A 15,824-nucleotide genomic window follows, 5' to 3' on the forward strand; every position below is an offset into this window, starting at 1 on the left:
CACTATACAGAAATAGGGGAACGTGTAGAGCACCGCTATACAGAATCAGGGGAACGTGCAGAGCACCGCTATACAGAAATAGGGGAACGTGCAGAGCACCGCTATACAGAATCAGGGGAACGTGTAGAGCACCACTATACAGAAATAGGGGAACGTGTAGAGCACCGCTATACAGAATCAGGGGAACGTGTAGAGCACCACTATACAGAATTAGGGGAACGTGCAGAGCACCGCTATACAGAAATAGGGGAACGTGCAGAGCACCGCTATACAGAATCAGGGGAACGTGTAGAGCACCACTATACAGAATTAGGGGAACGTGCAGAGCACCGCTATACAGAATTAGGGGAACGTGTAGAGCACCGCTATACAGAAATAGGGGAACGTGCAGAGCACCGCTATACAGAAATAGGGGAACGTGCAGAGCACCGCTATACAGAATCAGGGGAACGTGTAGAGCACCACTATACAGAATTAGGGGAACGTGTAGAGCACCGCTATACAGAATCAGGGGAACGTGTAGAGCACCGCTATACAGAATCAGGGGAACGTGCAGAGCACCGCTATACAGAATCAGGGGAACGTGTAGAGCACCGCTATACAGAATCAGGGGAACGTGCAGAGCACCGCTATACAGAATTAGGGGAACGTGCAGAGCACCGCTATACAGAAATAGGGGAACGTGTAGAGCACCGCTATACAGAAATAGGGAAACGTGCAGAGCACCGCTATACAGAATCAGGGGAACGTGTAGAGCACCACTATACAGAAATAGGGGAACGTGCAGAGCACCGCTATACAGAATTAGGGGAACGTGCAGAGCACCACTGTCTAAGCTTAGTAGAAAAACGACTGCAGAAAAAAAACCGTGCACCTCTTCTGAGTGGTAGCCATAAAAAGTAAATCTACAGCTGTTCTAGGAATATCCCACAATAAAGTTAATTTAGTATTAAACATCTGTAATGCTTATGGATAATACAATAAAAGATAGGTGTAAATTCTTAAGTCTTATAAATTTAGTAAGAATAAATATGGAATCTCTTACGTACAACAGTGGAGCAGTACCATAAATAAATAGAAACTAGGGGTGCACAATATACATATTCTAGAAATGAGCTGTAAACACGGAAATTAATCCAGATGTAACGGCCGGCACGGAATACAGCCCTCTAATACACCCAGATAGTACTTACTGCTGGCCACCGGTGACAACGACTTATGTATACTAAGGGGTCTATTCAATGCCTGCCGGATCTGACAGTTCAGTATTCAATTTCCGGGAATTTCCTACAGGTTTTGCCCATTTTCGACAATGCTGATCCGACTTTTTTTTAAGTCGAATCAGCATTGTCGAAAACCTGTCGGAAGTGGGCGCAAATTCAACAAAATACGTGGATCCGCGGCTAATCCGTCGATCCACGTGTTTTCAGACAAGTTGGAAAAACAGCAACTTGTTTTACTAGATTACATCCTGATTCGACCTAAAAAAAGTCGGAAACTGCCGTCTTTCCGACTTGACGGCCATTTCGATTTCAATTGAATATACCCCATAATGCACAGGAAAGAGCTCCCAAATCAAACTCCCACCTGGCAGATGCAATGGCCAGAAGAAATAAAGTCTCCGCAGTTAACCATTTGAGATCTACAGATTCCAAAAGTAGCCTGTTGAAGAGCATCCAGAACCACAGACAGGTCCCACGGAGCCACTAGAGGGAGGCTGGACTCTGATAATGCCATGGAAGAAGGTGAGAACATCCGAAAGAGGGAGAAATCCTGTGTTGAAACCAGACAAAGTTGAAATATGCACTTTGAGGGAAGCCAGGCAAAGGCCAAGGCTCAATCCCCTTTGTAGAAATCCGGAATACTGCAGGGTCACAGTGATTGGAAGCACACCACTGGAAGTAAGTATGCCATACCCGGCAGTAGATGCGGCAGAGGCCGGCTTTTCAAGCCTTAAGCATGGTTTGCATGACTGGAAGAGAAAACCCTTTTTGCCCTTAGTATAGAAGACTCAAGCGCCACGCCATCAAAAACAGGCATGGTGGGTACGGGTGCAGACAGGGGCCATAAGACAAGAGATCCCGTGGAAGCTGAAGAGTAACTCCGACAGAGAGATTCTGGAGGTTGGAGAACCAATGACGCCGGGGCCACTACGATGAGGTTGCCTCCTTCCTGTTTAAATTTCCGTAGAACCCTTGCCAGAAGAGAAACTGGATGAAAGACCCACTTGATGGAGAGAACATCCACGAACGCAGTTTGCGAATCCCAGGAGCAGGAGCCGTATCTCGGAACTTTGTGGTTATGTCACGAGGCCATAAATTCGACGTCTGGGAGACCCCAACTGTCCACTAGAAGTTAAAAGACTTTTGGATGAAGGGACCACTCTCCCATGTGAACATCCTGCTGACTAAGTCTGCTTCCCAGTTGAGGGTCCCAGGAATGAAGACAGCTGAGATGGCTGGAATGTGACGTTCTGCCCACATGCGGGCCACTTCCTGCATTGCCATCTGGCTTCGAGTGCTGCCCTGATGATTGAGATGAGCCACTGCTGTGGCATTGTTGGTTTGTACCTGAACAGGTCTGCCTTAAAGTACATTTTGCTCCAGAGTTAAGGCTTTGTAGACAGCTCGTAGTTCCAGGACACTGACTGGGAGACGGGACTCCGACTGTGTCCAACGCCCTGAAATGAGCAATGTTCTATCTCTGGTCCCCAATCGCGGAGACTGGTGTTTGTGGTTAGGATCACCCAGTTCGATATCCAAAAGGGCCATCCTTTGTCTAGGTGGGATGTCTGGAGCCACTAAGTGAGAGACAAGCGGAACTCCGGAGAGAGAGTCATCATTTGTGATTTGATCAGATGAGGCTGGCCATCCCATTTGGAAAGAATAAGATGTTGGAGAGGACTAGAATGAAACGGAGCATACTCCACCATGTCGAAGGTCAAGACCATCATTCCAAGGACTTGCATGGTTGAGTGAATGGACACCCTGCTCGTTCGGAGTAGCCTGCAAACTCTGTCCTGCGGCTTGGAGATTTTGTCCGCTTGCAGAAAAAGAAGCTGGCTCGCAGAGTCCAATAGGGCTTCCAAGTGTAACATCCGCTGGGATGGTAAGAGGGAGGACTTTTTCAAATTCATGAGTCATTCGTGATTTTGAAGTAAGGTCATCGTGATTTAAAGATGTTGATGCAAGACATCCTGTTAAGTAGCTAGAAGCAGTAAGTCATTTAGATAGGGAAGTATTCTGACTCCTTGACAACGCAGCCGTGCTGCCACGACTGCCGTAACCTTGGTAAAAATTCTGGGTGCCATAGAAAGTACAAACGGCAGCGCTCTGAATTGATAATGTTGGCTGGATATAGCAAAGCGCAGATATTGCTGATGTGAGGGAGCAATAGGGATATGCAGATATGCACTCTGTATATCCAAGGATACCATGAAGTCCTGCGGCTCCATAGCAAGGCCTATGCATTGAAGGGACTTCATGTGGAATTTCAGAACCTTGACAGATCTGCTGAGAGATCTGAGGTTGAGGATGGCTCGGTGTGACCCGTTTGGTTTGGGCACTAGAAACAGGGAGATTTAGGAACCGGTATGATCACCCCTAATTGCAGGAGGATGGCACAACCTGTTGCAGCATTCAGCCTTTTGGGGGTCTGAGGGAAGTTGATACGATTATCTTTACAGGAATAAAAGCTATACCTTAAACACACCTTAAATACACTTTAAACTTTTAGCCGCTATACTTAATTCACTCTACGCACCTTTTACGCTATTTGCGGTCAGAGTCCCGTACAGTGTACGGACTTTGCATACACACGCCGCGCTGACAGTACAAAGTACTCTCAGCGCATACACACCCAGCGATACACTTTAAACCTTCACAGTGATGCAATGCAATGATATTACACTCTAAACCTTATGCAGCAATGCAGTGTGATGCTATTACACTTTAAACCTTATGCAGCAATGCAGTGTGATGCTATTACACTTTAAACCTTATGCAGCAATGCAGTGAGATGCTATTACACTTTAAACCTTATGCAGCAATGCAGTGTGAGGCTATTACACTTTAAACCTTAGCAGGGCAATGAGCACACGACACCAATTGTGATTAACCGCTGGGTTCCGACACCACAGTGGATTATTTCTGAAAGGGGGTTTACAATACAAATTATACACTACAATACAAGACAATATATATAACACAATAATGGCTACAGTCAATGTACATACGTGAGAATATTTGCGTGCGCTTCCTGGTCCAGTCCTCCGTAATCAAATAGATAACGTTGTGAGTCTTGTGACTGGCCGCTCTGCAGCAGGCTTTATTTATACAAGTCTTCCAAAAGCAATACAATGGATACTGTAATCCCTTTGTCCATTGGACACAGGGATGCACCTTTACAGTACAGGAGAGGTCATAGGTTGATTTGAAAAGGTAGGCGATGTCTTTCTCAACTGCTCTTGTGGGTGGTCTCCTCTGGATTCCCGCCGCATACATAATATACTGTAAATACAGTTTATATCTATATTCTGCTTCTGTACATAACTATCAGCAGGAACATGCAATCTTCCGCAGACCAACACCGGAATGTTTCCCTTCAAATACCACCTTATAACCTTAGTCTGTCCCCTCTTATCCTGTAAAGGTGAATCCCTTTGTTCTGCAACAATTTAAACAGCTATAACTTTCTGATGTGGTGCAAGGAGACTATGTGTACATTGTGCACTATTTGGATTAAATATGTAATGTGTTCTGATGGCCATCCATGTGTACACAAACTCTGCCGTAAATACCCATACCACGCGCCGATGCGCAGGACCGCGGGAGCGACCATACGCAAAGTGCGTACATGTGCACGCACTGCAGAACAAGTGCACGCGCAGTGGGCATGTGTGTGCAGTTTATACGTGCTGTGTGTTCTTCAATATTTTTCGACTTTGACAGTCCACCCTTTGGCAGTCACCAATAACTGCCACTATCTAATCACTAAACAGAAAAATATCAATACAATATCTACAGACGATTGGATGGTCGGAGGAGAGTTGTAGGCGGGAAATGTAGGACCTAGTGGGATAGTAAAAGGCATGTATGTATGAATCCATGTCTGAGGGGCATGTATCATTGTGCCGTATATGTTTTAGATAAGCTTCGAGGTATTGCGAAGCATACATTAAATCCTTCTTATCCCGTATTAAGGGTCTGTAAGTGGGCCGACAAACACTACCGAGCTCTTTTCGGCTTCTTGTTCCAACAAATGGGGTGCACATTTAGTTGATGATACATGGAGGGGGAACATATGTGAGTGCTGGTATATGTGGATATCACCTGTCGACTATGTGTGTCACTAACTGAAGTTTGTAGAGATAAAGATAAGACACATATAAAATACATTCACATAAACATTTACATAAACATTCTTGGGTAGGGCTGATGTCTTTTCCGGATGGGTGTATCTGGGCAGAGGGGGAGACAAAGGAAAAACGGGTGAAAGAAACAGGCCATGGAATTCATTTGCAATCCTTATCATATCACTGTCTCTATGGATGGATCGAAAATTAAATCTGCTGCTATAACAGCGCCCTCGCTCCTTAAACTCATCAAATTTGTGCCGTGCTTGCGCCGCATCAGAATTCGAACACACCTAAATATCAAGCCAATAATTATGACGACTCCCGGGATACAAAGGAGAAACTTCCCTACACTCATAATAACATTTTGAGCCCATTCTCCTAACCCTGAGAACCAATTTCGTGGGTTCAACCATGAGAACCAGCCGGTCAGCTCATTACCCACAGCGGTCAGGGTAAGGTTGTGTCTCCTCCAGAACTCCCACTTCAACTGCAAGATATCGTCCATCTTTAGATCGATGATCTCCGTGGGGTCGTCAGTGCTGTTCGGGATATATGTACAGCACTTCACACCATATTGAGTTGCCAGAGTAACACAGTACCCACCCGTCACGGCTGTGATATAATTTAGGACCATCCTGTTCTGAATCATTTCCGTCTTGTTAAGGGAAGAGAAGGGAAACAAGAAGGGGGAGAAAGAGAAGGAGAGAAGGAGGGTAGTGGGGGATGGAGAAAATAAAAAAAACTGGTGCGACAACCGCCTCTGGTCTTGTTGTTCTCCGCGCTCAGGTGCCGTCTCAACAGTACTGCCTCTCAACCTTCCCGGAACAGACACTCCAGTGATACGATGTTCTCTACACTCTGCTCTTTGTCACGGGTTCTTTCCGGGTCAGCGACCTTTCTGTAGGGAACATAAATCTTGCATTTCAATGTGTTTAACTGTTGTGTGAAGTGAACCATCTTTGGAAAGTGAAAAGAGAGGGGAAATAATAAAAAGAAAATTTGTCAGATTTGCGTTCACCATCAGGCTGTCACACCATCATGTATATCGGTATCTATGCACAGTCTCCCTTCACCAGTATTCCCATTCTCCACCCTTTGTGCATGGCCAGGCACACTGATACTGGTGTCCCTATGCTGGTGAGATATACTGGGTTTGGGCAGAACTTTGAAAAGACCGAGTAGGCATGTGACGTTTGAACTGTAATCCTGTCAGTGAAGGTAAGAAATGAAGAGGAAACTTTGAAGACAAATCACAGGGTTTAGTAACAGGTAAGTTTGTAAAGGCAAAGAAGATTTTACAAAGTTTGACATCTGGATTGGGCACTACGGGGAATGATTCCCTAATCGGTCTGTTCCCCTTAAAAAAAATTCTGTGTGTGTTACATTCTCTAAGACTAGCTACTGTGACCTTTTTCCAACTAGGCAAAGATGTTTGTACTCTGTCCCTCACTGTCTTATTGAGTCCGTCCATTAGCACAGAGACAGCTACCTTCCTGTAATTCGTATCGTTCCCTGTATCTGATACCCCCATGTATCTATTTATTATTTGCAGGGCCCGATGGAAATATTCAGATGTCATTTCATTTTCCCTCTGTTTTATGGAGAAAATTCTTCTCCACTCAGTGGGGAAACACAACTCTAGTTGCCTACTAATTCGTTCTATATTTTCCTGATTGTTTCTGTCAGTCATAGGACTCTCCGACTCTAGCCTACAATCAGTGGTAAATTTTTGGGTGTCAATATTAGGGGGTAGGCACGCTTTCAAAACTATCCGCCAGTGTGTTTTTGTCGGTTCATACACATTACCCAGATCTCTGATAAATTTCTGACATCTGGCTAAATGCTTCCGAGGGTCGGGGAATTCTGAAATGATTGATCGCAGCTCATCTCTGGGCCACGGGCAATACATTGCATTATTCCTGGTGAGGACTACTTCCTGACTATCGGTTCCCCCATTGGGAGTTACTATTTCCAAAACAGGGTGTAATCCTACCGTTCCGTTACTAATCTGTTTACTGTGTGGTGTTGTTGTTTCTGTGCAATGAACTGTCTCATACTTACCGGTAGCTGTGACCTCACCAGTTCTTTCATTGGGAATACTGTTACTGCTCTACCTGGTTGGACAGGTCCCACCTGAGTTTCCTGCAAAATGACAGCTTGGAGGAGAGCTGGAATTTGGCTGGATCCTTCATCTTCTTGTGACCTATAACCTTGAAAAGACTTCAAAACAGGATACATCTTGCAAAAATTAGGGTTAATACATTGTTTTTGCATACTACTATAATTTACGGATATACCATTGACTGTAGCCATCTCTTCCCCTTCGACCTGTGTCGACACTGGTGTGTTTCTGTTCTCATTCCCGCTAGGTCTTGAACCTGTTTTGCGAATTTGTTCTCTTTGCATATCCCCCTCTTGCTGACATAATTTTAAACAATCATTATATCTAATCCTTTGTTTTCTGGATTTAAGAAGACATATTCTACTGCTTACATTCTGCAGTACCTCTGGATCAAAGCTGCCCACCCTAGGGAATGGTTCCCTATCATTGTTGGTCATACATATCCACTCATTGCATAAACCTTCTGTGTGTGAACCATATTTTTCACACATGATAAACCTTGCGGAGCCTTTTGGCCACGATTCTGCCTGAACCCTGTCTAAACGTCTCTTACTTGAGCAACTGGCTCCCATATTTGTGGGTCTCTTCTAAAACCTTTTAAAAAATTCCCACAAACACCAAAATACTCAATATAAGTAGACGGTGGAGGTATACCTGAGCGCCTTCCACTCGCTCGTGCCCACGCTGGCAAGTACTACCATACACTGTTGATAGCGAAGGCAATGTATCCAGCTTAGGGCTCCTATCAGACCTTACACCGTAATTTATTTTGGTGGAAGTTCTGTTTGGAATATTTTCCTGAGAGAGGCATTGAAAATTTCCTTTTCGGTTTCTTTCACTGGAATTGTTTGTAGGGTGAAAAACAGAGAAATTAGATAACTATTTTTCACCCTTTCCAGTGAAGCCCACCAGGGAGATTTCCCGAAGTTATCAAAGAAAAACCCCTTTGTCTATACAATCACGTCTGCGTATGCTCTTCCACAGATGATACAATAATATCACGTTGCTCTGTGCAGAACAAACGGACGTGTGATGCAATAGCACAGCCTATAGATACTAGTTATCTATATGCCCTACGATTGTTGTAGACCACTTAGTAGACCACCTCAGAGTTGTACGGGATACCACTCAGTCCACTAAGACCACTTTAGTCCACTCTTAATAACGCAGGGTTGCGAACCCTACGCCACCGGATCTCTACTAACCCAGTGTGCACACTTAGACCACTTTAGTCCACCTTGTTCACTTAGTTCTTGGGTTCAGTATCCACTCATTCCTGCACTCGCTCACTCAAATGTACTTTATTTTTCTGTACAGAAAATTATCATTCAGACAAGCAGCTTTACTCCCAGAGGCAATACAGTACATAAGGGTTTTATACTAAACTTTGGAAGCTGGACAATCTTGTGTTATTGTAGCGTGGCTGCTGTCTCACCTTTAAACTAAACGAACTATTGTATAATTTGTACTTAGCGACCGTATTCGTACGCAATTTGCGTAAACACGCGACCGTGCTTACGCCACGTGTGCAGTTCCGTACCTTGTCCGAGACACGTGTACAAAACCGTACGTCCGCAATAGCACAAATCATACAATTTCTATAAATCTGAGCAATATTAACTATAATTGCTCACTTAACACGCCACACAGTTCCTCTGTATAAACCTTTATAACTAGTCCAGACTGCGTTTGTGTTTTACACTTAGTTCCTTTGTTTATATTACGAATCTAGTAATCTGAATGTTATGGCAACAATGTGGGAGAGTATGCACAGGGTATGAGTGTACGCTTTTGTTGTGTACGCATTTGGCGCCAAAAATAAATTCACAGATTTTAAATAGCTTTTTTCCTGCTTACCTTACGAGTTCTTATCAGCATCCCTACAAACCATACAAAGCAGACACCATCTAATCAGCAATTAAGTAGGGTTTTCAGTGTATCCACCGACCAAGAAAACGATACGTAGGATACCTTCTGTCCACCCTTATGCTGATAGATTATGTCTGCTTGTGACATGTTAAGCAGTAAAAATGTGGAAAATCGGACGATGCCCCCAATTGATAATGTCGATTATCTTTACAGGAATAAAATCTATACCTTAAACACACCTTAAATACACTTTAAACCTTTAGCCGCTGTGGCCGCTATACTGAACGCTAATTGCGGTCAGAGTCCCGTACAGTGTACGGACTTTGCGTACACACGCTGCGCTGACAGTACAAAGTACTCTCAGCGCGTACACACCCAGCGATACACTTGAAACCTTCACAGTGATGCAATGTAATGATATTACACTCTAAACCTTATGCAGCAATGCAGTGTGATGCTATTACACTTTAAACCTTATGCAGCAATGCAGTGAGATGCTATTACACTTTAAACCTTATGCAGCAATGCAGTGTGATGCTATTACACTTTAAACCTTATGCAGCAATGCAGTGAGATGCTATTACACTTTAAACCTTATGCAGCAATGCAGTGTGATGCTATTACACTTTAAACCTTAGCAGGGCAATGAGCACACGACACCAATTGTGATTAACCGCTGGGTTCCGACACCACAGTGGATTATTTCTGAAAGGGGGTTTACAATACAAATTATACACTACAATACAAGACAATATATATAACACAATAATGGCTACAGTCAATGTACATACGTGAGAATATTTGCGTGCGCTTCCTGGTCCAGTCCTCCGTAATCAAATAGATAACGTTGTGAGTCTCGTGTGTGGCCGCTCTGCAGCAGGCTTTATTTATACAAGTCTTCCAAAAGCAATACAATGGATACTGTAATCCCTTTGTCCATTGGACACAGGGATGCACCTTTACAGTACAGGAGAGGTCATAGGTCGGTTTGAATAGATAGGCGATGTCTTTCTCAACTGCTCTTGTGGGTGGTCTCCTCTGGATTCCCGCCGCATACATAATATACAGTAAATACAGTTTATATCTATATTCTGCTTCTGCACATAACTATCAGCAGGAACATGCGATCTTCCGCAGACCAACACCGGAATGTTACCCTTAAAATACCCTACAGCTGGATACCAAATACCACCTTATAACCTTAGTCTGTCCAATCTTATCCTGTAAAGGTGAATCCCTGTGTTCTGCAACCATTTAAACAGCTATAACTTTCTGATGTGGTGCAAGGAGACACTGTGTACATTGTGCACTATTTGGATTAAAAATGTAATGTGTTCTGATGGCCCTCCATGCGTACACAAACTCTGCCGTAAATACCCATACCACGCGACAATGCGCAGGACCGCGGGAGCGACCATATGCAAAGTGCGTATATGTGCACGCACTGCAGAACAAGTGCACGCGCAGTGGGCATGTGTGTGCAGTTTATACGTGCTGTGTCTTCTTCAATATTTTTCGACTTTGACAGTCCACCCTTTGGCAGTCACCAATAACTGCCACTATCTAATCACTAAACAGAAAAATATCAATACAATATCTACAGACGATTGGATGGTCGGAGGAGAGTTGTAGGCGGGAAATGTAGGACCTAGTGGGATAGTAAAAGGCATGTATGTATGAATCCATGTCTGAGGGGCATGTATCATTGTGCCGTATATGTTTTAGATAAGCTTCGAGGTATTGCGAAGCATACATTAAATCCTTCTTATCCCGTATTAAGGGTCTGTAAGTGGGCCGACGTGTCTTGAATGAGACGGCGTACCCATGAGAGACCACTTCTTGCACCCAGGTGTCCAAAGAGGTCAGAGTTCAGACATGCATGAAGTGAAGAAGTCGGCCTCCAGCACCGGGGTTCCCCAGGAGGAGGCCTGCCCCTTCAGGCTGCGGGCCTGACAGGTTTTGCTGAAGATTGACGGGCAGCCCAGGGTTGTTTGGCCTTGGGCTTAGGCTTAGCGGAGGTTTATTTGAGGAAAGCTTGTCCTTTTGCTTTGCCTTGAGGATGAAAGGTACGAAAAGGTGAACTCCTATCTTGGAGTCGGTGTGGTTGGGAGAAAAGCAGTCTTAGATGCAACCAAAGCTATGACAATTTTGTCCAATTCGGCCCCAAACACACACCCCCGTAAAAGGGTTTTCCAGGACCGGAGCCAGAGAATGTGCCTTGCCAGTAAAGAGGTGGTAGACGCTCCGGCATCAGACAAGGCCTCACGTATGTAAGCAGATGCTTGCCGCATAAGGATCAAGTATGACACGCAGTTCTCAGATATATCTGAGGGCAATTCTTCGTCTGGGGCCTGTAACCATGATTCAAAGGCTTTACGAGGCCAGGAGGCAGCCACGGTCGGTCTGTTTACAGCATCGGTGAGAGAGAAAATAGGATTTTAATTACCTACCGGTAAATCCTTTTCTCGTAGTGCTTAGAGGATGCCGGGGTCTACATTAGTACCATAGGGTATAGACGGGTCCACTAGGATCCATTGGTACTTTAAGAGTTTGAGAGTGTGGGCTGGCTCCTCCCTCTATGCCCCTCCTATCAGACTCAGTCTAGAAACTGTGCCAGAGGAGACGGACATCTTCGAGAGAAGGATTTACACAGATAGTGGCGAGATTCACACCAGCTCACACACAAGGCAAACCAAGCGAACTAGCTTGAAACATCAGCAACAGCTGAACAATATTACTTACCGAGTAACAGAACAGTACTTACCAAGAACTAAGCAGTACTGAACTAAGTAACCACTGCAGGATCACGAAGCGCTGGGCGGGCACCCAGCATCCTCTATGGACTACGAGAAAAGGATTTACCGGTAGGTAATTAAAGTCCTATTTTCTCTTGCGTCCTAGAGGATGCTGGGGTCCACATTAGTACCATGGGGACGTACCAAAGCTCCCAGAACGGGAGTGTGAGCGCGGAGGCTCCTGCAGAACTGATTGACTGAACTTCAGGTCCTCAGAGGCCAAAGTATCAAACTTGTAGAACTTTGCAAACGTGTTCGACCCAGACCAAGTAGCCGCTCGGCAAAGCTGTAAAGCCGAGACACCCCGGGCAGCCGCCCAGGAAGAACCCACCTTACGAGTAGAGTGGGCCTTGACAGACGTAGGACACGGCAATCCTGCCGTAGAATACGCATGCTGGATAGTGAACCTGATCCAGCGAGAGATTGTCTGCTTAAAAGCAGGACACCCAAGTTTCTTGGGATCATACAGGACAAACAGAGTCCGATTTTCTGTGACGAGCAATCTTCTTCACATAGATTTTCAGAGCACTCACAATATCCAAGGACTTTGATGAAACTGAGGAGTCAGTAGCAACTGGCACCACAATAGGTTGCTTGATATGAAATGCCGACACAACCTTCGGAAGGAACTGCAGGCGTGTCCGGAGCTCAGCTTGACAAAACTTGACAACAACCACCTGTAGAGGCTCAAACCAGTCCCACTGGAGGAACTGCAACACCAGGGCGCTGTAGGCAGCACAAAGGGAGGTTGGATATGCAGAACCCCCTTCAAAAAGGTCTGAACCTCAGGGAGAGCAGCCAACCGTTTCTGGAAGAAAATGGATAGGGCCGAAATCTGGACCTTTACGGAACCTAATCTCAGGCCCAAATCCACACCTGCTTGGAGGAAGAGGAGAAATTGTCCAAATTTAAACTCCACCGTAGGAAACTTCTTGGATTCACACCAAGACACATACTTTTTCCAAATGCAATGGTAATGCTTTGACGTTACTCCTTTCCTAGGCTGTATCAGGGTAGGAATAACCTTGTTCGGAATGCCCTTCCGAGCTAATATCTGACATTCAACTTCCATGCTGTCAAACGAAGCCGCGGTAAGTCTTGATAAGCGATCGGCCCCTGCTGAAGCAGGTCCTCCCGAAGAGGCCTCGGCTCATATAGCAGCAGATACAGAAGATCCGCGTACCAAGCCCTTCTTGGCCAGTCCAGAGCAATGAGGATTGCCTGAACTCGTGTTCTCCTAATGAGTTTTAGAACCCTTGGAATTAGTGGAAGTGGAGGAAACACGTATACCGACTGGAACACCCACGGAGTCACTAGGGCGTCCACCGCCACGGCTTGCGGGTCCCTCGACCTGGAACAATACCGCCGAAGCTTCTTGCTGAGACGAGAGGCCATCATGTCTATTTGAGGTACACCCCAAAGATTTGTCTCCTCCGTGAACACCTCCGGATGGAGACCCCACTCCCCTGGATGGAGATCGTGTCTGCCAAGGAAGTCCGCTTCCCAGTTGACTACTCCCGGAATGAAGGTTGCCGACAGCGCCAACGCGTGTTTTTCTGCCCAGAGGATGATTCGTTACCACTGACATTGTAGCTCTGCTCTTGGTTCCGCCTTGTCGGTTTATGCAAGCCACTGTCGTTACATTGTCCAACTGCACTTGAATGGCCCGATTTCTCAGAAGATGGGCCGCTTGGAGAAGACAGCGGGAAGTCCGCGGTGGACTGACGCTCAACGATGGGGGGATGGGCTACAGGCTGGCGCTCCCTCACCTATGCTGGCGTTTTGACCACTGGTACTTGGGGGCCATAATAAATATGTCCTTTGCCCCCATATGTCCTGGTGGAGACCCTGGTCGGCACCAGTGTCCGCAGTAGGCACCGGCGTTCGTCTCCTGGGATGCGCATCGTACTGCTAATTAATTGCGGGTCCCGAAGACCTGCTACCTGATGGCCAGCCATGTAGACCAGCGGTTACCAGCAGCAGTGGTGCTAGTCTCTTGGTGTGGGCCCCGCCACAAGTACCCGTCTTGGCAGAGGCCGTATGAGAGTGTTGGAGCCGGTGTGCTGGAATCTAATAGACATCCAGCAGTGACAGGCTCTATGTAAAAATAGAAAAATAAAAAAGGCTTTGGGGCTGCTGTAAAAAGCTGCATCCAGCTTCCTGCTGCACCATACAAAACACTGACATGCATGGGCAGGGGGCGGAGTTATAGGGAGAGGGACCAAGGCATCCTGTGATATCTAAAGACTTAACTGTATGGTACCCAGGAGCTGATCCTACCACCTAAAACCCGGATGTTATCCGTGTGGAGCCTATGGAACCCGAAGAAGAAAAGGTCTCTCATTTATATATTAAAATGGTGCAGGAGGGACCTGAATAATAATCTTCTTATCTGTGATGTAATAACTCTGAGTCCTGTTAAATAAAACTTTTTAAAAAATGGTGACTTCAATATATGGAACGCTAAAGAACAGGTGGAACCTCTCCCACACCCCAGCCACAGTCTGGAGAAACCTTAATGGACACATAAGACGGATGTCTCTAAGAGAAGAGAACCTGACGACACAGACATATCGTACCAGTAATAGCTGGGGGCTGAATGCCGCATTCTCCAAGGCTTCACACAGCTCCCGCGTGGGACATTCACCGTGCAGACATTTCCAGAAGAAGAAGCTTCCTGTGACAAAACATAATGACCAATGTGGAATAAAGCAGCAAAGCAGCTAATATAAGAACATGCACAATAGAGGTGTATACTGGCTGCTTCTGTAAGAACCTCGCAGGATGGAGGTGTATGGCATTACAGCCTCAGACCCTTCCTCAGGTACCCCTAGTGGAAACGCCTCGCAGGCTGGCCCTTACTGGCTGCTTCTGTAAGAACCTCGCAGGATGGAGGTGTATGGCATTACAGCTTCAGACCCTTCCTCAGGTACCCCCTAGTGGAAACGCCTCGCAGGCTGGCCCTTACTGGCTGCTTCTGTAAGAACCTCGCAGGATGGAGGTGCATGGCATTACAGCTTCAGACTCTTCCTCAGGTGCCCCTAGTGGAAACATCTCGCAGGCTGGCCCTTACTGGCTGCTTCTGTAAGAACCTCGCAGGATGGAGGTGTATGGCATTACAGCCTCAGACCCTTCCTCAGGTACCCCTAGTGGAAACGCCTCGCAGGCTGGCCCTTACTGGCTGCTTCTGTAAGAACCTCGCAGGATGGAGGTGTATGGCATTACAGCTTCAGACCCTTCCTCAGGTACCCCCTAGTGGAAACGCCTTGCAGTCTGGCCCTTACTGGCTGCTTCTGTAAGAACCTCGCAGGATAGAGGTGTATGGCATTACAGCTTCAGACCCTTCCTCAGGTGCCCCTAGTGGAAACGCCTCGCAGGCTGGCCCTTACTGGCTGCTTCTGTAAGAAACGCGCAGGATGGAGGTGTATGGCATTACAGCCTCAGACCCTTCCTCAGGTACCCCTAGTGGAAACGCCTCGCAGGCTGGCCCTTACTGGCTGCTTCTGTAAGAACCTCGCAGGATGGAGGTGTATGGCATTACAGCCTCAGACCCTTCCTCAGGTACCCCCTAGTGGAAACGCCTCGCAGGCTGGCCCTTACTGGCTGCTTCTGTAAGAAACTCGCAGGATGGAGGTGTATGGCATTACAGCTTCAGACCCTTCCTCAGGTACCCGCTAGTGGA

At 46.3% G+C, this 15,824-nt stretch overlaps 1 protein-coding gene across 2 annotated transcripts in view; it reads right to left on the reverse strand.

Annotated features, from left to right (window-relative positions):
- Positions 1-15,824, reverse strand: part of RAB3GAP2 (RAB3 GTPase activating non-catalytic protein subunit 2) — a 546,281-nt gene that overhangs the window by 178,000 nt on the left and 352,457 nt on the right. For both annotated transcript variants that reach the window (XM_063919133.1, XM_063919131.1), the window contains one exon: positions 14,722-14,819. In XM_063919133.1, coding sequence (XP_063775203.1) covers positions 14,722-14,819 — 98 coding nt within the window. The remainder of the gene's footprint in view (positions 1-14,721; positions 14,820-15,824) is intronic.

This window comes from Pseudophryne corroboree, chromosome 4 (genome assembly GCF_028390025.1).
Source record: "Pseudophryne corroboree isolate aPseCor3 chromosome 4, aPseCor3.hap2, whole genome shotgun sequence".
NCBI classification, from domain to species: domain Eukaryota; kingdom Metazoa; phylum Chordata; class Amphibia; order Anura; family Myobatrachidae; genus Pseudophryne; species Pseudophryne corroboree.